Source organism: Dama dama, chromosome 3 (genome assembly GCF_033118175.1).
Source record: "Dama dama isolate Ldn47 chromosome 3, ASM3311817v1, whole genome shotgun sequence".
Lineage (NCBI taxonomy): Eukaryota > Metazoa > Chordata > Mammalia > Artiodactyla > Cervidae > Dama > Dama dama.
The window spans coordinates 62,304,683-62,327,433 of record NC_083683.1 but is presented as its reverse complement, the minus strand read 5'-3'; the positions used below and the strand labels follow the sequence as shown (position 1 = coordinate 62,327,433).

The following is a 22,751-nucleotide window of genomic DNA, read 5'->3' as shown; positions in this document are numbered from 1 at the left end:
ACATACCTACCTTCCAGGATCCATAGTACAGAATAATATTTTAAATACATAAATTAGATGATGCAACTCCCATTTAAGGTATTTCAATGGGTTACAATTACAAAGAGAATCAAACGTGAGCCCTACTCATCTCTCTAGCTTTACCCCTTCTCACTCTTTCTACTTCTAATATTCTTCTCCTACTTGTTTACATGGCTGGCTCAGGTGCTAAGTCATCCTGATCTCCCTGGATAGAGCAGTTGTCTCTCCTATGTTATCCCATTGCTTTTTTATTAATATATTCTTCATAGTTGAAAGGGCTTTATTTATTTAATATACTTTTAATGCTTGTCTTTCTATACTGGAATGTAAATCCCATGAGAATAGGAATCTACTTTGCTTGCCTTGCTCACTAGATGCACTGTGGCAACTAGAACAGAGCCTGGCATATAATGACTGATGAATGAATGAATGAGTGAATGAACACATGCATGAATGAATAAGAATATCAGCCAGAGGGTCCATGTACACACTGTTGCAGCATTTTCCTTGTGACAAAGAGCATTTCGAGGCAAGTCTCTTTCGCCATCCTCATTTTACTTTCGGGTGTACCAGAAGACTTTTTAGCAAGATGCAGTCAGTGTTGGATCTGGCTAATCAATACTCACAGCCACTCTATTGAGCTCTGTAAAGTATCATGTGTTTCAAATGATGTACAGTGAGTAATGGTTAGATAGCATCACCGACTCAATGGACATGAATTTGAGAAAACTCTGAGAGATAGTGGAGAATAGAGGAGCCTTGTATGCTACAGTCCATGGGGTTGCAAACAGCTTGACATGAGTTAGTGACTGAACAACACAGTGTGTGAACTTCAGAATTCTCCACTCATTTTTTGACCCAGTTCTTTATGGAGTGCTGTGAAAATTACTCGGCAGTTTTGAGTTCTGTCAAGCTCAATTAATAACTCAGTAAGGAAGATTCTGACCACCTATTGTATGTTTGGCACTGTGACATTTGTGGCAGGTTAAATGCAGATCATTTAATTCAAGGGATTAGATCTGAAAGACAGAGTGCCTGAAGAACTATGGACGGAGGTTAGTGACTTTGTACAGGAGGCAATGATCAAGACCATCCCCAAGAAAAAGAAATGCAAAAAAGCAAAATGGCTGTCTGAGGAGGCTTTACAAGTAGCTGAGGAAAGAAGAGAAGCTAAAGGCAAAGGAGAAAAGGAAAGATATACCCATTTGAATGCAGAGTTCCAAAGAATAGCAAGGAGAGATAAGAAAGCCTTCCTCAGTGATCAGTGCAAAGAAATAAAGGATAACAACAGAATGGGAAAGATTAGAGATCTCTTCAAGAAAATTAGAGCTACCAAGGGAACATTTCAGGCAAAGATGGGCACAGTAAAGGACAGAAGTGGTATGGATCTAACAGAAGCAGAAGATATTAAGAAGAGGTGGCAAGAATATACAGAAGAACTATACAAAAAAGATCTTCACGATCCAGATAATCATGATGGTGTAATCACTCACCTAGAGCTAGACATTCTGGAATGTGAAGTCAAGTGGGCCTTAGAAAGCATCACTATGAACAAAGCTAGTAGAGGTGATGGAATTCCAGTTGAGCTATTTCAAATCTCAAAAGACAATGCTGTTAACGTGATGCACTCAATATGACAGCAAATTTGGAAAACTCAGCAGTGGGCACAGGACTGGAAAAGGTCAGTTTTCATTCCAATCCCAAAGAAAGGCAATGCCAAAGAATGTTCAAACTATTGCACAATTGCATTCATCTCACATGCTAGCAAAGTAATGCTCAAAATCCTCCAAGCCACACTTCAACAGTACGTGAACCGTGAACTTCCAGATGTTCAAACTGGATTTAGAAAAGGCAGAGGAACCAGAGATCAAATTGCCAACATCCGTTGGATCATTGAAAAAGCAAGAAAGTTCCAGAAAAATACCTACTTTTGCTTTATTGACTATGCCAAAGCCTTTGACTGTGTGAATCACAACAAACTGTTGAAAATTCTTTAAGAGATGGGAATACAAGACCATCTGACCTGCCTCTTGATAAATCTGTATGCAGGTCAGGAAGCAACAGTTAGAACTGGACATGAAACAACAGACTGGTTCCAAATCGGAAAAGAAGTTCATCAAGGCTATATATTGTCACCCTGCTTGTTTAACTTAAATGCAGAGTACATCATGCTAAATGCCAGACTGGATGAAGCACAAGCTGGAATCAAGACTGACGGGAGAAATATAGATAACTTCAGATATGCAGACTACACCACCCTTATGACAGAAAGTGAGGAAGAACCAAAGAGCCTCTTGATGAAAGTGAAAGAGGAGAGTGAAAAAGTTGGCTTAAAGCTCAACATTCAGAAAACTAGGGTCATGGCATCCAGCCCCATCACTTCATGGCAAATAGGTATGGAAACAATGAAAACAGTGAGAGACTTTATATTTTTTGGCTCCAAAATCACTGCAGATGGTGACTGCAGCCATGAAGTTTAAAGATGCTTGCTCCTTGGAAGAAAAGCTATGACTAACCTACACAGCATATTAAAAAGCAGAAACATTACTCTGCCAACCAAGGTTCATCTAGTGAAAATTACAGTTTTTCCAGTAGTCATGCATAGATGTGAGAGTTGGACTATAATGAAAGCTGAGTGCCAAAGAATTAATGCTTTTGAACTGTGGTGTTGGAGAAAACTCTTGAGAGTCCCTTGGACTGCAAGGAGATCAAACCAGTCAATCCTAAAGGAAATCAGTCCTGAATATTCCTTGGCAAGACTGATGCTGAAGCTGAAACTCCAATACTCTGGCTACCTGATGTGAAGAACTGACTCATTTGAAAAGACCCTGATAATGGGAAAGATTGAAGGCAGGAGAAGGGGACGACAGAAGATGATATGGTTGGATGGCATCACTGACTTGATGGACATCAGTTTGAATGAGCTCCGGGTGTTGGTGAGGGACAGGTAAGACTGGCATGCTGCAGTCCATGGGGTTGCAAAGAGTCATACACGACTGAGCAACTGAACTGACCTGAACTGAAATGTAGGGCATAATACTTACTTTGACTTGAACTATTATTGGGGACTAAATCTTCATATACATAAAATAATTAAGAGACAAAAATTATATAAGATAATGCACAAAACTGCCTGCCATGTGTAATGAATTTAAAAGGCGTTCAACAAACAATGTAGGCCAGAGAAGATAGCGGTAGCCTATTTTGAACGTGCACTCTAAATCTATTCTGTTTTATGGTGATGTACTTTATACTCATATGTTAGGCGAGGATTTCAGTAAAAATAAGAAGTCACATTTTTGATGCTCCTTCATTTTGAAAAAAAAATTTATTTACATTCTCCCACTTAATGGTCCCCATAATATGAATAACAGTCAACTCTCACTGAGTCCTCACTATATACCAGGCACTGTGCTAAGTACTTTTACATGGATTATCTCAGATAATACTCATAAGACGTCTATGAGGTATGAGTTATGATAACACCCATTTTACAGATGAAGAAACTGAGGTATAGAAAAGCTGGGTAACTTGCTAAGCTCCCAATGGTAGAGCCAGAATTGAAGTTCTGAGAGTCTGACTTTGAGTCCCTGCCCTCAGCCACCACACTATACTTACCTCTTCCTTTGTCTGTTCCTAAGTCCTTTGTACAGAAAATAAACAGTACGGAAAATATAATGTTTTTTCTATCATTCCATGCTGACATTGCTATTGAAATCTGACATGGGAGGTACTTTCGTTCTCTTCTCTAATTGTACCCTCTTATCTAGTCCAGGACTTCAAAGGTATAGGCAATAGGTACACTGTTGGTTGCTCAGAGATGGTAGTTCTCCTGGTACTGAATTATAGAACCTCAAGACTCCGCTCACATTTTCTTTTCCAAAGTTTCCTCCAAGCAAGACTATGTCTCCCAAAGACCCTCAGGGGCACACTTTCTGACCTCTTTAAAAACTCATTCTTATGGCTTTTTGAATGCTGCTATTTCCCAGCAAAACGCAGAGCAAATCTATTCCGGGTTGATGTGTCCATTTCTATATTTCCCTGAAAATACTATGGTGAATGCTTTCTTGCTCAGCAAAATCTGGGAAATGTTTTATTTCTATCTACCCAGGGGATGAGAGACATGCTGTTTAAGCATCAGAAATCTTGGGAAAAAAAAAAAAAACAACTAGAAATTTCTTATGGAAAAAGGTAAAACTATATAACAATTCTACTACATCTCAAAGCAGAAGTTTGAGAATCATAAACATTATAACAAGTTTGGGGTATATTTTCTCTTCTTAATTGGGATTTAATTATGTTTAAGACCCATTATTTATTTCCTTTTGGAAATACAAGTCTGATTTTAATGTAAAATGTAGGGAGATACTTGCATGTTAGATAAAGAAGATGGTGAACAATTTTCAACAATAGTGGATGACAGGCTCAGAAGCAAGAGTTAGAATTACTAAAATTACCAGCCCTTTGCCCCCCTGCAAAATCACAAATGACATCAGCTTTTCCCTAGTGAGGAAAAAAAAATTAGTTCTTGGTCTCCATCCCCTTTATATATAAATTCATCATCTCAGACTGTCTTGGTAGATAAAAACATTTAATATTTCATGAGTGGAAACTATTTGAACTATGATTTGTTCACATGGCAAATAAAAGGCAGGGAAAATGAGGTTGCTAAAGACAATGACATTTTTATAGGGTCTGTTCACATTTCTGATTCTGATACTAGAATTTACCAAGCAAAACCTCATGCTGAAAAAGCACTAGGCAGTGTGTACTGTGATGCCTGCTGGGCTTCAAATCCAGTGGCACCTTCAGATGAATTTAGAAGAAACTTAACAGCTTTAGAAATCTCCCTTCTCCGTCAGCGAGCAGGAAAGGCCCACACATCCTCCCGACAGGAACGGACCAGTCCCATGAGTCGTACGCCCTTATCATTTCCATTCAAATGAAGCAGAATTTCTGTTCATAACCTGCCTTGGCGGCCTCATTTCTCCAACTCCAAAGTGTAAAATTAAAATCTGATAAAGGGAATGCTGTACTGGAGATTTTCATTAGCTCCAGAGCTGTCTAAGCTCCATTTAATTAAAAAAGGTTGCATCCAGCTGACTCATTCAGTATGAAAATTATTTTGTGCCTCTTTTTTTTCAAACTGTGGAAAAGTGCAGTGTATTTTAGAAGGTTGGAGACATAGGAAATAAACAACCTCCTCAGAAGCAAAATTTTGGTTCCGGAGAAAATTCTTTCTCTCTAAACATAAAGAAATGTGTTCCTCACCTCTAGGGAGCCTGATAGTACTAGTGGGGCTTTAGAAGTTGGTTTCAAGGAATAAAAAAGGAGACTGCTTGATTTAAGGAAGAGGAGCAAGGGAGAGGTTAGAACAAAGACCCCATTGGAGAGTCGTTCTTCATTTGATTTTGGGCTCAAAGTCCTTTTTCTTGCACTGAGTTTTATTTAAGGATGCCTAGGTGGGACAATGTATAAACACTCAGCAAAAGATCTGTAAGCTTCAAGACAGTGAAAATTCAGATTCCCTCAGGTGAAACCTGTTACTGCATAATCATAGTCAAATATTCTGATACTCCTAGGAGAAATATTTGGTCTCCATTCTCCATTCTCCTTCTCCTAGGAGAAGTTTGTTCTCCATTCTAAGGAAAAAAACTACTCTGAAAAACAAAGTCTCTCATGAAACTGTTTTTCCCCTGAAATATTTGAAGATCTGGCATAAATGCCCACTTCGTAACTATTTTTAAACAGTGGGAGTTTTAGTATTTGCTTTTACTGCCCTCTAAGCAGAGGAGAAATTCAATGCAAATTACAGGAAGTCAAATTATTTCCTTTCTTTCCACACTCAATTTGTACCAAAGGCTTAAAAAAACAAACAAACAGTACAAACATGAAAATTCTATTTCAAGTAGTGTTTCCTCAATTTGGGGGTTTCAGGTAAAACACCCGTGGCTTGGTCAAAGGGATTGGGAAGATGAAGAGGTGTAAACAAAGACCGCCTGTTGTTTGAAAAGAAATGATAGAGGCAGAATTAAACTTGGCCTCTCTCTGCTTTCTAACTCAGCTGGAGAAGCAGTCATTGCAAGGGGAAGACAACACAGGTTTATCTGGAAGGATCCTCTCACCGTGGTCAGGTCCCTTCAGGGCCAGGCGGGTCTGATGATGGGGAAGAATCTCAAGCTTGACCTGGTCAGTGGTGTTGGCCAGGAACTGGGTTGCCTCTGCGAGCGTGCAGTACTCCATGCTGGTGCCGTCGATGGACAGGATGTGATCACCCACGTGCAGAGCACCACACCTATGAAAAGGAGAAGGTGACGGCACGCCTTCCTCTTTGGATTATGACCTTCACGTCCTCACACTTAAAACTTCACAGTTTTCATTTACTTAAGGGAAAAAGGAAATGATTGAATGTCATAGGAAACACTACCTGTCAAATATTAACTATCTTGGGTATGAAGAGGAACGTAAAACCTTGTAGAAACTACAGAAAAACTCAAGGAAGAGTTTTTCCTTGTCCTTTATAAAAAATATATTATTTTGGGGGTGGCAGTGCTGAAAGTTGAGGGGAAGTGAGCAAGCGAGGAGGGAAGAATAGGAAAATGTTTTCCTTCGACTTTTTTTCTGTGATTTTTTCCTCCTGAGTTTTTATATCTATAAACATGAGTTGGCAAATATTCAGAATGTAAAGATGGGACTCGGAGAATGGGAATTGGGTCATTTACAACTATTTTCTTGGGAGAATAACTTGGGAGAAAGATTCAGCTAGTGCTTGCTCAGAGTCATCTCACACATGCTCCCAGATCAGTTCTTTATTATTTTGTTATTCTGGAGATAAACATTTATGAGCACAAAAGCTCTCAGTGATGATGGAAATGAGGCAGGCGTCAGAGAGTAATCAAAGGAAGCCTCTGTGAGGGGGAAGCTGGGGAGGAGGAGGGGTGGGCTGCTACATCTTGCTGAACTCAAGAGACTGGGTGAGTTGAGAACAGCACACACAGCCGTCAGCATCTCGAGGTGCCAGTCAAGTGGACAGCTGCTTAAACTGCTCACCCTCTGCCACAGGAGAGAAACAGAGGCAGAACATGAAAGCATCCTGCACCACTCAACGGGAGGGCATCCCTGAATCCATTACCATCACCGTTAAAGGCCTGAATGCAGCCAAGAGCACAGTGGAGCTATATCCTGACCACTACAGGGGTGGCTGCAGGGCATCAGAGTCAGAAGGTCGCCAGGAAGGGAGAAGAGGGTTGGAGACACGCAGGGAGACGGGGCATTGGGGCAGATCTAAACGCTTGCACGATGACCACAGTCTACTCAAGACAAAAGCATTTCAAGTCATCCCTCCCATCTAAAGGTAAAACTCCACTTGGGTGTACCTGGAGTGCTTCAGCTATGGGAAGTGGGGGTTTTCTTACCAGGAGTGGTTAAATAATTTATTAGGTGGTAAGGTCGTCTTCCCCCCCACCCCGCCCTATTCGTAAATCTATCAGAAGAAGAATTCGGAATAAAAGACTGGCATTTTTATGTCATGAGAAAGAGTGATGTTTTGGGGGACCCTTGAATATAGTGAAACTCTAAGATTAACATAACAACAGTGGAGGGCCTTTCTTTAAAGACTGTATCATGTTTAAAATGTTGTTTTACTTCCTGAAGAAAAAAGGAATAAGATTGTATGGTGGCAGGATTTAATTGTTCACAATTCAAGAAACCACATGACTTCTCTGCAGGGAGCATAATAAAGATCTGCTTAGCTACCCTCAACCAAAAATGGGCTATTACTCTAGGACACAGTAGGTGAATGTACATAGTTGCTTGAATTTTTCTTATTTCTAAAGGCCACACCAAACATTTGGATGAAGCAAGATTACTTTATGGGGTAGCTGATAAGGAAGGTAAAATTTTAAGCTCTAGAATACTAACTTGTTTTGTATATGAAGCTTGTATAAACTGGCAGAAGAGCTGTTTTGTTTTACCTGTGTGTGCATGTGTGTAGGTATTACATATGTGTGTATACAGATATGAATATATCTCTACACAGTTTAATACACATGCAATTTGGAAAAGTAGGCACTTTCTATGACACTCACCTGTCTGCAATACTTGCAGATTTGATTTTGTCTATGACAATGACCTGTTTGTTACAGCACATCGAGGTAGTTAGGGCCACCCCAAGGCTGGCACCTGGAGTTTTGGCAACTTCAACTAGTAGTGGTCCGGATGCTGTTGCCACAGAATCTATGGAAGAAAATTTCAGAAAACAAAACAGAATGAATAAGCAAACAGACACAGAAAAAAGGTGGAGAACGTTCAGTCTGGTGTTGATCTGTTAATGTTATTGTCAAAACTTTAGTTTTCCTTCCATTTAATATCTCCACCTCCAGTGAGTGGTAACTCCTTAGGGCATCTTTTAGGATGCCTGTTCTATCCAGCTTGTATTACAGTAATATGTGCATGGGTTTACCTCTTCAATTAAAATTGAAGCTTCACATCAGTTGGGATAATGTCTTATGTTTCTTTATGTCTTCTACATTACTTGATATGTGTGTGTATGCTAAATCGCTTGATACAGTGCCTGGCAAATACTGGGTCTCTGAAGAATAGGGTTTAAAAATTAATTAACTCAATAAACATCTTAGAACCTTCTATGGATGGATGGATAGATGAATGGATGGATGGGTGGGAAGGAAGGGTGAATAGACAATGTCTGTAAGTAGGCAAGTAGTAGGCAAGAAGTATGCTTCCCAAGCAGTGCAGTGGTCAAGAGTCCGCCTGTCAATGCAGGAGACACAAGAGATGCAGATTTGACCCCTGGGTGGGAAGATCTCCTGGGGTAGGAAATGGCAATCTGCTCCAGTATTCTTGTCTAGAAAATTCCATGGACAGAGGAGCTTGGCGGGCTATAGTTCATGGGGCTGCAAAGAGTCGGACACAACTGAGTGACTGAGCTCACACACACAAAGGAAGGCATAGACCAAGTTAAATTCGTGAATCCTTTGGGTTTTCCCTATTCTAGATCTGATACAGGGTCATCTCTTCCTCAGGTGCATCTTCACACATGCTTTATTTTTAGCTTGGAACTCTCTTCATTCCTTCAACTGGTACTCACCCTTGCGGGTATAAACTTCAATTCCTCTGGGAAGCCTCTCCTGACTTATGATCTGGTGAGAACCTTTCCTCCCATTTTCCTGCTTTGTTGCACACACCTCATTCTTTCTTAATGACTAGTGTGGACGACATTCCTCTGATCTCTGCCAGACAGCAGCTTGCTATAAGGACAGAGCCTGTGTCCTGTCCATCACAGCATCCTCAGGGCCTGGCAGAGAGACTTGTGCATAAATAGTTGTTGAATGAATGTATGGATAAATGAGACAATGCGTGACGCTATTTAAAGCTCAGAAGAGGAAGAGATCATATGGGAAAGAGCTTTGGATGTGGATTTATAACACCTGTACTTCTTCTTTTCACAATATTTTGGTCATGGTAACATAGACCAGTTATGAAAACCAAGTCTGCTTGCTTACCTAGAAAGTGTTATCTCTACCTCAGCGTTTACTACAATGGGAATCAGTGTACAGTTAAAGCATTTTACAAAGTGCTGTATACATAGAATATTATTATTGCATACTATGACCCCAAGCCTTTGAATCATTTCATTTTTTAAGACTGTATATTTTCAGTAGTATTTTTATGACTTTCTACTACTCTGGTGTTTGGTACTAATATAACTTTGTCTTCCTTGAAAGTATATCTTCATATCAATAAGCCAGCACTCAGATATGATGAACTAGAAAATGTATTCCTATAGTGAAGCTCAGACAGTATGTGCTGACTCTGGAAGCTGAAAGACCCCTGGGACCGAGTCATCTTCAGTCCCAGATGAAGCAAGATATTTGTTAAATAAGGTAAAGATGAGAACAGTCATGCCAACCACATTCATACTCCAGGCCTAAGGATTCTTGTATGCACTGTGTTTCTTAAATATCTAGTCCTAGAAAAAGTTAAGAGACCATTAGGGCCTGTATTTCTTCCTGTCAATTCCAGGGGAGAGTCTCACTAACAATAGCTGGGAGGAGCCAAGGGTCTTAGTCCAGTCAGAAGACTTTGTGACTCAGGTGTGCTGGCTGTAATTTTCCGATGAGTCTAACTCTGTGGTGGTGGCTACTCTCTGGTTCTGCTCACCCTGCCGTGTTGACAGCCTGACCTCAGGCCATTGACAACATCTGGCTTCTCTTCTTCTCCCTTGTTTCCCAGTTCGTTTCCCCCCAGTGTCTCTCTTGGTCATACGCTCCCCAGGGTCCTGCCTGACTCTCACCTTGCAGTTTATAGACAGCAGTCCCCAGGCCTATCTGAAAGAGTGGTTTGCACCTCTCCTGCCTCAGTGGGACCTCCTCGTAAAGAATTCAGGTCAGTCCTTATCGCCCCTGTTTGAGTTATCCTTCCATCATGAGTATAGGCAATTCTTCCTCCTTCTCAGCTCTAATAGTCAAAGTTCTATTGCTGAAACAAATGCACATAATCTGATGCCTGTAGCTCCACCCCCAGGTCTGTTGTCCTTCTCTTCTTGGAGTTTGCTCCCTTGCAACATCTCTTCCTGTTCAGGTTGAACCTCACATGAGCTCTGGCCTAGTGGAGTCTTTTCTCACATTATCTTTGTAGAACTTTCAGTTCAGTTGAGTCGCTCAGTCATGTCTGACTCTTTGCGACCCCATGAATCGCAGCACGCCAGGCCTCCCTGTCCATCACCAACTCCCAGAGTTTACTCAAACTCATGTCCATCGAGTCAGTGATGCCATCCAGCCATCTCATCCTCTGTCATCCCCTTCTCCTCCTGCCCCCAATCCCTCCCAGCATCAGGGTCTTTTCTAATGAGTCAACTCTTCGCATGAGGTGGCCAAAGTATTGGAGTTTCAGCTTCAGCATCAGTCCTTCCAATGAACACCCAGGACTGATCTCCTTTAGGATGGACTTTAGGAGGACTAATTTTAGAAGGACAGATATCCCAAAGACTTGATGGATTTTAACAGATAGGTTTGTGAGGAGACAATCACTTATATTCTTCCACATGCTTTTCTGTCTAAATATAAATTCATGGGGATTCCCAGATGAAAGTAACAAACTTTTCTGTTACTTATAACCTAACCTCTAACAAATGACAGAAACTGAGAACTGTTTCATGGTGTCCCATTTTTCCTTCTTTCTTAGTGACAAGCTTTCTAAGTTTTAGCTGATTGGATGGCTGCCCAGCTAAGGACAACACTTCCCAGCCTCCTTTCTGGTGAGGTGCAGCCAATGTGACAAAGTTCCAGCCAATAGGAAGTGAGCAGAAGTGAGACATGATGCATTCTTAAAAAGAATGGTAGGTGGTGCCCTCCTCTGTCTCATTTCCCCCTTCTTGACGTTGCACTGCGGGCCCAGAACTGGTGACCATCTTCCACCATCAGACGTGGGCGTGGTACCACCAGGGAGAGGACCTTAGATTCCTGAGACCATATCTCCAGAGACTGTTCACTCTCCTGAGAGATAAACTATCACAGTTAAGCTAGTAGGGTAAGTGTGAATTGCTGTTGCCAGCTGAATCTTTATTCTGACAGGCCTTTTCACTTGAGTCTATCCCCCCCAAAATACCTTTCTTGAATTTTTATTCTTAGAAGCAGCCATTAATAGCTATTTGCAAATGTAAATTTTATAAAGCCACAATCAACTGTGACCCAGGACACACACTAGGTTTTCACCTTTTTTAAAAGTATTACATTAGGATTAAAGATCAGAGTTTGTAAAGAGCTTATCAGCAGAGGTAAGAAGTTATTTAAATATAAACTCTTACAGTGCTATTCTTTTTTCCTGGCCTATAAGTCAAGGTGTTAAAAATTATATTTTTGTAAGGTTCTAATGTTCCATTTACAGTGAAGAATTAATATAAATTTTTTTCTTGTAGGAAGAAACAATAGGAATGGGAATATTAAGAAACATAGAAAAAGGGTATCATATTTTCTGCTATCATTAATTTAGAGGGGGAGAGAGACTTTACTCACAGCTGTTCTGGTGTACCTCTGGAATGGAAACTATTAATAGAATAACAGTCTCTCTTTAAGTAGTATTTGCCCCATTAAGGCTTTGAAGGAACAACAAATGAAATATTTCCATTTAGGGGAGCCTAATGTGCAAGGAATGATTTTTTTTTAAAATTTAAAATGGAAAGTTTTAGAACTTTGAAAAGAGAACCATAAACTCATGGTTAAAGGAAGAAGCAGTATGATTCTAAGCTGGGCTCAGGTCTAGAGGCCTGGAGGTGTGGCCCTAGATATGCCACCAACTTACCATATGGCCCAAGCCATCATCTCCCCTGGACCTAATTTTCTTCTGTAAAATTAGGGGACTTCAGTAAAAGCTCCCTAATCCTGATAATCTATGTCTCTTCAGAGAAATAGCAATGTTAGGTAAGGAATAGCCTACTAGGAATCAGAAAATTAGAGAAACTTAATAAACTTTATGAAAATATACAATAGCTGAATTTAAATTCAGTGCTAGTGGTAATGAACCTGTCTGCCAATGCAGGAGATGCAGGTGACACAGGTTCGATCCCTGCTTCAGGAAGATCCCCTGGAGGAGGGCATGGCAATTCACTCCAGTATTCTTGCCTGGAGAATCCCATGGACAGAGAAGCCTGGCGGGTTACTGTCCACAGGGTCACTAAGAGTTGGACATGACTGAAAAGACTTAGCACAACACATCCTACTAATGGGTAGAAGAAGGGAGCTACAAGATATGAAAGTGATTCTAGATAATTATTGTTTATCAAGATGGGAAGCAAAATCTCAGACACTTAAATATTTTGATGACAATGATAACATCCTTTAAAGACTGAGTTTGAGGGATTGTCCCTCATCACATAGTATGAAGGACTTCTTAGGGCACAGCTTTTAACTTTCTATCAAAACTGTGTCATATTGAGTTCTTAACTTATGCAGAAAAAAAAAATGATGAGGGAAAGAAGGTGCTTATCTTATGTAAAGATGATCATAGATTGTTGATAACAGTTTATGGAATATGAGCGCAGCCCTCTGGTCTCTCTCTTTAGCAGCCCAGAGTTTTATTTCACCATGATCACTCTCAAATTCATGTGGCCAGCACACATTCGGGCTTCCTTTGTGGCTCAGCTGGTAAAGAATCTGCCTGCAATGCGGGAGACCTGGGTTTGATCCCTGGGTTGGGAAGATCCCCTGGAAAAGCGAAAGGCTACTCACTCCAGTATTCTGGCCTGGAGAATTCCATGGACTGTATAGTTTTTGGGGTTGCAAAGAGTCAGACACGACTAAGCAACTTTCACTCACTAGCACACATCCTTCACTGATACCTTGAACAATTCCTGAAGGTCTCATAAGCCTATCAGACACAACATAACCAAACTGACTGGCAAGTCCACCCTACTCCACTGGTTCTTCTCCAGGTCCCCTCCTAAAGAATGACTCATATTTTACTCCATTATGGAAACCAGAAACTCAGGAGTCGTCCCCAACTCCATCTTCTCCTCACTCTCACAGATCTGTCTTGATTCTAATTCCTAAACAGATCTCAATTTCATTCTTTCTTTCCATCTCCACAATCACCATTTCTGTCCAAGTATCATCATCTGATATATCCCAATCCTCCCACAGCTCCCACCTTCCCCAATTCAGATCCAATTTTTTTAAAAGTGCAGATCTCATCATGCTAGCCTATGCTTAAAACCCTTCAATAGCTGTTCTTATAACAGGGTAAAATATATTATCATAGTCTTCAAGGACCTATAGGACCTGGCTCCTGCTTACCTCACCTGTTTTCTTTACCACCATGCTGTCTTTGTTCTCTCTGCTCCAGCTTCCTACTCTTTCAATTCTTCAAAAAAAAAAAAAGCATACTTTCCTGCCTCTGGTCCCTTGTATGTACTATTCCATCTGGAATTCTCCAACTCCTTGTCCCTGCATCACCTGCTTCTTTACCACTGCTCTGCTCAAATGTCACTTCTGCAGGACGCCTGCCCTGCCCTGCAAACCACGTCAACCTGCCTGCTATATGCTTTAAGAGCGTCCCTATGCTTTCCCTTCACTGCACATCTAATAAATGTGATTCAACAATTAGTTGTTCAATTACCTCTTTGCTCTTTGATGAATAATGTAAGCTACATGCTGCAGGGGTTGTGTATGCCTTGCTTATGACTGTGACTCTCTACAGTATCTATATAGCATCTAAGTATACAGTAGGTGCTCAATGTGACCTGTTGATGGAATGAGTGAAAGAAAGAAGGCCTGCTATTTTATTCAAGATGCAATGCTAGCAATAGTCATGATGCAGACATTTAAGTCACATTCTTGTGCTTGAGAGTTCCTAGTGTGGTTGAAATCATGTTAACCCCATGATTAAATCTTTTGAATGGCTGTTCTTATAACAGTGCCTATGCATACCCAGATGATGTTGATGAGGAGGGATATTTTTCCTTTGTCTAAATTCTAACCTGCATGATCTGTATTCAATGCCTCATAATATTGGATTGAGAAGTGTTTGAATTTATCTGATAGCAAAAGAATTAGAGAACAGCTTACTGGAAGAAAGGTAACCCACCTTCTTCCAGATGGAACTTGAACTTTTTGGTCATTTCCCATCTGTACGTGGGTAGTATAGCAAACTCTGGGAGTTGGTGATGGATAGGGAAGCCTGGAGTGCTGCAGTCCATGGGGTCGCAAAGAGTTGGACATGACTGAGTGACTGAATAGCAACACAGCAGCTAGAAATGGCCAAGTAAATGAGCTACCCCTAGGATTATGAGCTCTTAGAAGAGACTGGCATCACTCAGGGATGAATGGTTCTGGAGGTTCAAAGGAGGGTATCCTTATTTGTACATATCTCCACTCAACTTCTTTCCACAAAAGTCTGGAGGCTGCTTGTTTTAAACAAAGAAACAAATGTAACATAAAGGAGCAATCAGGAAGAGTAAAATACCTATGAACACCTTGCCCACAAGGGTTAATAGAGATGCTTTGACTGAATTACAAAAATGACTTTAAATTACAAGGAAATCCACAGAGATAGAAAGTAGATAGGTAGCTGCCAGGGATAGGGGGCAGAGGGGACTAGAGACTGACTGTTTACATTTTAGAACCAGGCAGAGCTGATGGCAGCATGACACTGTGAATGTACTAAATGCTACTGAATTTTAGACTTTAAAGTGGTTAATTATACATTATGTGAATTTCGTTACATTTAGAAAATATGACTAAACTTCCTGGAAACCATGGTCAATCCTGCACTGTTGGAAAAGAGGAAGGCTTTTAGTCCCTACAGTGGAAATAAAGATTCTTGTAGCAGGGAGCTCTGAAAGATATCTCTTCCGTGGAGTTTTGTAAGTGTCAGTTGCTCAGTCGTTTCCGATTCTTTGAGACCCCATGGACTGTAGCTCGCCAGCCTCCTCTGTAGATGGAATTCTCCAGGCAAGAATACTGAAGTGGGTAGCCATTCCCTTCTCCAGGGGATCCTCCCCACCCAAGGATTGAACCTGGGTCTCCTGCGTTGCAGGCAGATTCTTTGCCATGGAGCCACTAGGGAAGCCCAATAGATGGTGCTGATATAATGGGGAGATGTCCTCAATGTATTTTCATAATGGCTGTTTCTTGAGGCATAAGATTAAAAAGCAAATCAGTGATGCTGTCTCTGTAATGAGACAAGATAATGTGATGGTCAGCTTGATCAAAAGACAGGCCCCAGGGCAGAGAGATTGGCTGTCTCTCTAGGGACCTACCTAAATGGCAATCTTTTCTCTTACTCCAGGTTTCCAGCAAAAGCTGGATACTAGATAATTCAAATGGTCCTCTATGAGGAGACCCTGGTATGCTCGCTTTCATACATATGACTTAGACCAGATCCAAATGCTCTGGCCATCGGATGAGTCAGAGGAAGGATTCATGTAGTCTCAGGAGGCTGGGGAAACCTAACTAGACTCTTGCCAGGATAGAAGATCACCCACTTCACATTCCCACGCAACTGGGCTTTCTAAGTCTGCAGGTTACATCATCATTCCTGCAACAACATGAATTTTAAAATACATTTATTGAGTATACTTATATATTCCAGGAACCTCAGAAGGCACTGGGGACTCAAACATGAAAATATATTACCCCTTCCTTCACATAACCCCTTGGGGTCCATGCCAATAAGAGAGAGGGGTGGGATAGAACTTTTGGATTCCACTATGGAAATTTATTCTGATGAACCTCATGAAGTTTCTACTTTTTTTTAAACTACAGGACACATAATGTTTGCAATCCTCCCAAACCCTATGAAAACTTTAATACATTAAGAGTCAAAGTGCTTATAAAATACTGGGTTATCTAATAGGATATGATTTCCAGCTTTCTAGGAAGATTTACTCAAGTATGTCAAAAAGTATATCAGGTATGCCACCACCCACAGAAGGTGACTGAAGCTCCCTGTCCATAGGACTGTCCAGAGAAAGGCAATTATTATCAAGTATCTATAGTACAGGGCTTTCCAGGTGGCTTAGATAGTAAAAAATCTGCCTGCAATGTGGGAGACCTGGGTTCAATCCCTGTGTCGGGAAGATACCCTGGAGAAGAAATTGGCAAGCCACTCCAGTATTCTTGCCTGGAGAATCCCATGGACAGAGGAGCCTGGAGGGCAAGAGTCCATGGGGTCAAAAAGAGTTGGACATGACTGAGTCACACACACACACACATTTACGGTACAAGTCAAGGGAAACGCAATGATACAAGACCTATGGCGGTCTGAGGAGACAGCATGGTGAGCTGGAAAGCTCGAGGTGAGCTTCTCAGTTGAGAAGCTGAATGCTTCTCAGCTGCCTTTATCTTAATGGGCTCTAGGAAAACAAAACTATTTTAAGTGAGTACCGCTTTCCAGAATTACCCATGTGGCAGTTACTCTCTGCATCACAGAAGAGGATCTACAAATGCTTTAATTGATCATTAGCCTTTTCTAGCAATTGCTTTCCATAATACATGTTTCCAGACAGCAACATCAGGAAGCTCATACTGCCTTGTGGTATTAAGCCTAGTTCCCTAGCTGCCATCCAGCTCTATCCACAGAGGGTCTGATGAAAAGCTGGAGTCCAAAAGCCCTGGCTTTATTCCAAGATGTCTAATAAGATGCATAGGAAGAATAAAAGCGAGCAGACAGGCTAGATGAATGGGGCACCCTTATTAAAGAAAGTGCAAGAGAAAAAAATGGACTGTGTCAAAATGAGAAAAACTAACAGAAGAAAAATCAGGAAGAAATAATCAAGAGCCCATCCCCTGACAGAAGATTAGTTTATTCTGCTGAAGTGAAGCATGGCTGAGAAAAATGGATCATGTAGATATAAATTATTCACGGTTAAAGACGTCTCAGTCATTAAGATATTTACACCCTGAGTGAAGCCCTTGCATGCTGTGTTGATTTATGGGCTACATAATTACATAAGATACGCTGATGACTGTTTGCATGGGAAACACTTTGGATTTTTTATTTTGTTAATCAGTTTTCCCACTCTGAGCTCAGCATTTCAATCAGAGCTCCAGGCTTGATTAGAACCTCCCAGGGGTGGTAGAAAGACTGTGCTTGGTAATAGTAGTTTTGTCAGCTGTACATTCCTTCGGATAAAAAGTACCTTTGGGGGGCTTTTCAAATTACCCATTAGTTAAAAGTAGTTTTATCAGTGATATCCTCTTCAAATAATGCTACTAATAATTGCAACCCTTTTCAGATGAGCAAAACTCTAATAAATATTTCTTAACTTAAAAAATTGCTGGTTTAGTTTTGTCAATTGAAATTCACTACTTGGAAAATACACCCGTACAACAAAAAGTATACCTTCTGTACTCAAATGAGCTTTATCTGAAATCCTAAGTTTTTCTTGGGGAGTTAAAAGGACCATTTTGAATGCAGTTATTGTACTGAAAGAAGAGTCCAAACAATGCAAGTGGAATTCAATAATATACCCACATTAACTTGAGTTTGGCTAAAGCATGGTTGATGATTACTTCCATTCTCTGCAGCAGCCTCACCCTAGTAATTTTATTAACTTTGGATTATCTTGACACTGCCCCTTCCATTTTACAGGACTCATCTTTCTTTTGCACCTTGATTATTGGCCTATGCTGCTTTTAACTTTTTTACTGAAGTATAATAAACATAGGGCTTCCCAGGTGGCACTGTGGTAAAGAACTTGCCTGCCAATGCAGGAGATGCAAGAGAAGCCGATTTGATTCCTGGGTTGGGAAGATTCCCTAGAGTAGAGCCTGCTCCAGTATTCTTGCCTTGGAAATTTCATGGAAAGAGAAGCCTGGTAGACTAGAGGCCATGGGGTTGCAAAGAGTCGGACACGACTGACGGACTGAACAAGCAGCACACGTGACAAACACATGGAGAAATGCATAGATCTTAAGTTTGAAGCCTGATAGATTTTCATACACTGAACAGATCTGTGTAAGCAGACCCAGAAATAGAACACTACCGGCATCAAAGAATCCCTGTATCACATATTCCTTTAAATCACCTCCCTGACCCACAGGTAACCACCATCTTGACATCTAGCAGCATGGGTTAGTGTGCACATGTGTTAGTTGCTCGGCTGTGTCCAATTCTCCTCTGTCCATGGGATTCTCCAGGCAAGAATACTGGAGTGGGTTGTCATGCTCTCCTCCAGGGGATCTTCCCAACCCAGGGATCGAACCCACAGCTCTTAACGGCTCCTGCATTGGCTGGTGGTTCTTTACCACTAGTGCCACCTGGGAAGCCCTCTTTTACAAATTGCACAAATCTCTGTTTCCAACTTTCTATTAGGTTGTCTGGTTTATTGGTTTGTGGAAATTAAACAAACAAACAAACATAATCAGATCTGAGTCTTTTTTTGGATATTTGTTGTGCAAATATATCTTCCCTCTCTATAACTTACCATTTCAGATTCTTAATGGTGTCTTTTTATGAAAAGAAGTTCTTATTCTTTTTTTCCCTTATGGTTAGTACTTTGTGTTCTCTTTAAGAAATCTTTGCTTGCTGTAAAGTCATGATGATGTTCTCCTAGACTTTTTCTACCAGATTTACTATTTAATTTTCACATTTAGATAAGCAGTCCGTCTGGAATTGATTTCTGTGTATGGTGTGGGATAAGGAGAGTCATCATATATTCTCTCCACCAGAATATAGCTGACCCATCATCATTTTTTGAAAAGATCATTTTTCCTCAGTGTGTTACAAAGTCACTTGTGTCATAAATTAGATGACTGTGTACCTACAGTTCTGTTTCTCCTCTGTTTCATTGATCAATCTGTCTGTCCTTATGGCAGGATGATGCTGTCTTAATTACTTTAGCTTGTTAATAGATCTTGGTACCTCATAGTATAAGTTCTCTGGTTATTTTTCTTTAAGACTGTCTTGGCTTTTCTTGGTCTTTTGTAGAGTGATGTATTATTATGTATTTAGTTCAAGGAAAACTAGAACATATTAGTTAAATAAGTGAGAGAGTTAAGGCTCCTGGCTAAGTGAGTAATAACATATGAAATAATCATGTTAGAATTTACATGGTGAGTTTCAGTATTAAAATTGATAGAATTGATAGTCTGACTTAGTTTTTATAGATATTTAAACTTTTTTTTTTTTTTAGAATACTAACAAAAGTCTTTCAATTTAAATTTCTAGGGCTCAGTACTTCCCTGATGGTCCAGTGGCTAAGATTCCATGCTTCCAATGCAGAGGGCCCAGGTTTGATCTCTGGTCAGGGAACTAGATCCCACATGCTGCAACTAAGCCACCCAGTTTAGCCAAATAAATAAATAACTATTTTTAAAAGCTTCCTAGGGCTCTAATTTTATCCTACAGAGAAAAATGATAAAGAGTTTTTATACTTTTAAAAGAGGGGGTGAGAAAAATCAGGTCACACAATTCCTTACAGAGGTCTTTGAGCTCAGGCCCAGTGACCTGGGCACTCCTTGTAAACAAGGTTGTACCCCTTTCCTGCACAAGCTCTGAAAGTTTGCATTTCCATTGTCAGTACCAATGTGAGGACTTTTTTTTTTTTTAAGGGCATTAATTCTGTCTACCAAGAGCAAGCTTTCAGGAAACTCAAAACGTTTACGTCCTACTTGCTGTAAAAAGCATAGACAGCCAGGCGAAGCTGGCATTTAAGTGACTGATACCAATGGGAAGATGGAAACATCAGTCACAAAGGGAAAAATCCTTTGGCCTGGTTATTTAAATGATTTGGCATATATACATGGCTACTGCACAATCATCATATTCCATATCATCATTTTCCAGAAAGCCTGATTCCTCCTCCATCTAAAAATAGTGTCAGGTTTTTCTGGTAAGTGATCCCCACAGAAAATGGGATGAACCTCCACTAGGCTGTGCTGAGGTAAAGAAACTACTTAAGTAGGAGTAAGTGCCTGCAAGATAGATAAAGAATTCTTACTACTAAGGGTTCTTAATCTCCCAAGACTGGGAGGGAACTGTCAGTCAGGAAGAGTTAATGGCTTAATGACAAGACTCAGGCTCTCCTTGGCATTCTGTGCTAGGTTTGGTTTTATCGTTACATTTGAAAAAAGCATTCTAGTTCTCTAGGAACAGATCAGAAATAGACAAATGAATACAAACTATGCAGACATCCTAAAAGCCAATTGACTTGTAAGGTGCCAAAAATAATGGACTACACAGTCCATGGAATTCTCCAGGCCAGAATACTGGAGTGGGTAGCCTTTCCCTTCTCCAGAGGATCTTGCCAACCCAGGGATCAAACCCAGGTCTCCCTCATTACAGGTGGATTCTCCACCAGCTGAGCCAAAAGGCAAGCCCAGAAATATTTAAAGCATCTGTATTTCTTGGCTGACCTTGAGCTTGACAGGAAGGAAATGCGATGTTAAAAAAAAAAAACACCCAACATGGGGCAAATGTAATGGTCTAAAGAAATGGTTAGATTTAAAAGATGAAAAATAATTTGATTACCATGTATTAAAATGACCAATGCCATGTCAATGAAGAAGCAAAGAAAGCCTGATCAGGGCATCAGCAGAGCAGGGGCACTAAGAGGGTCCCCAGCTTGGGTCAGTGTGACCACTGGATGGAAGTACTAGCCTCACTGTCCAGCGTCTTGAATCCTGTAGGTCCTCAATAATACTTATTTATTAGTCACAAAGTAAGTGAAATTTTAAATAGAAAATGTGACATATGGCTGGAAGGGATACAAAATAAGTAGGATGTCAGAATCAGGATCTAAAAACATTTAGACAGGTTGGAATGATGGGTGGATATTTAGAAATGATTTTTAACAGGATGTATGATGACATGCCTTATGTTTTTCCTGTAAGCTATAGTTTACAAGCTGATTCCACGTATTTCATCTTGTTTTGTTGGTCACGACAGCTCTCTGGTACAGGCCTGGGCATTTTAAAGACTCTCCAAGTGATTCCATCACGCAGTGAGGGTGCAGGGCTCTTGTTTGGGGCTATAGGATTGATGGGCAGGAAGATATTGGTTATCAGAGGTGTTTAAGTAGAGCTTGGCAAGAAAAGTCCTGAAGAAATTCTAGCATCAGATAGGGGTTCAAACAAATGATGCTGAGATTCAATTACTGTGGGGTTGTCAACTTTAAAGAACAGTGTCTCCTGCGAGGCTTACATGCTTTCAGAAGCATGTTTTGAACATTATCTTTTTACCTTTTGGGTTACATAATATCTTCTGTAGGCATGCATTTCTTGACAAGGGAGGGCATTTGAAAGTGATAAATAGCACTTCACGCTATTATGAGACATACTCTTATTAACAGAAATTGAAACAACTCCTGAAATATGAGAGTAGAAAACTTCCCTAAACCAATACAAACAGCAGGAAGTGGAGCTCACTCTTTTTGTGGGAAATTAAGGATTTAATGGAGCCCAAGTAGTTTCTGGACACGTCTATAGAATCAGGGAAGGCGAGAGTTCTTGCCAAAGGCAAGAGCTAACAGACTGCTCCATTTTAAACCTTTCATCACAGAACCCCAACTTTGATGATGGTGCTACATCATTCACGGTATCTTTACTATATTAAAAAGTGAACACAGACCCTGCTTTGGGAGGACACTTGCGGCCTTTTCCTGGACTATCCATTCCTCCTCTCCCTTGGGAGACAAGCTAGAGCCTAACACTGCTGCTTCTCTACAGAAATCTGGGCTGCAGATGTAGCACTCAGGAATCTCTGATGATGTCTCTCAATATATTAAAGATATTAAGACAGTAAAGAAAAAAGATGTAGGAGTGGACTGTAAAAAAAAATGGTACAAATGAACTTACTTACAAAACAGAAACAGGGTCACTGATGTAGAAAACACATCTGTGGTTACCAGGGGGAGAGTCGGGGGAGGGATAAATTGGAAGACTGTGGTTGACATACATACACCTGTATATGAAATACAGAACTAACAAGAACCTACTGCGTAGCACAGGGAATTCTTTTCAATACTCTGTAATGACCTATATGGGAAAAGAATATTTAAAAAGTGGATATCTATAACTGATTCACTTTTTTGTACACTTGAAACTAACACAAAATTGTAAGTAAACTATATTCCAATAAAAAAAACAAAAACAAGAAAAAAAACACTGTGTTTCAAATTTAAAAAGTAGGAACATTTCTGAAATACTATGTCTCACTCCTTTAGTCTGAGTAACTTTACCTGAATTCAAATCAATAAAAATGCCTGAATGATTAAA

General features: G+C 40.4%; 1 protein-coding gene across 3 annotated transcripts in view; it reads right to left on the bottom strand.

Annotated features, from left to right (window-relative positions):
- The window catches only part of GRIP1 (glutamate receptor interacting protein 1), a 442,838-nt gene that overhangs the window by 104,554 nt on the left and 315,533 nt on the right, over positions 1–22,751 (bottom strand). For all 3 annotated transcript variants that reach the window (XM_061130617.1, XM_061130618.1, XM_061130619.1), the window contains exons 8-9: positions 8,109–8,256; positions 6,147–6,316 (exon numbers count right to left, since the gene is read on the bottom strand). In XM_061130617.1, the coding sequence (XP_060986600.1) occupies positions 6,147–6,316; positions 8,109–8,256 (318 nt within the window). The remainder of the gene's footprint in view (positions 1–6,146; positions 6,317–8,108; positions 8,257–22,751) is intronic.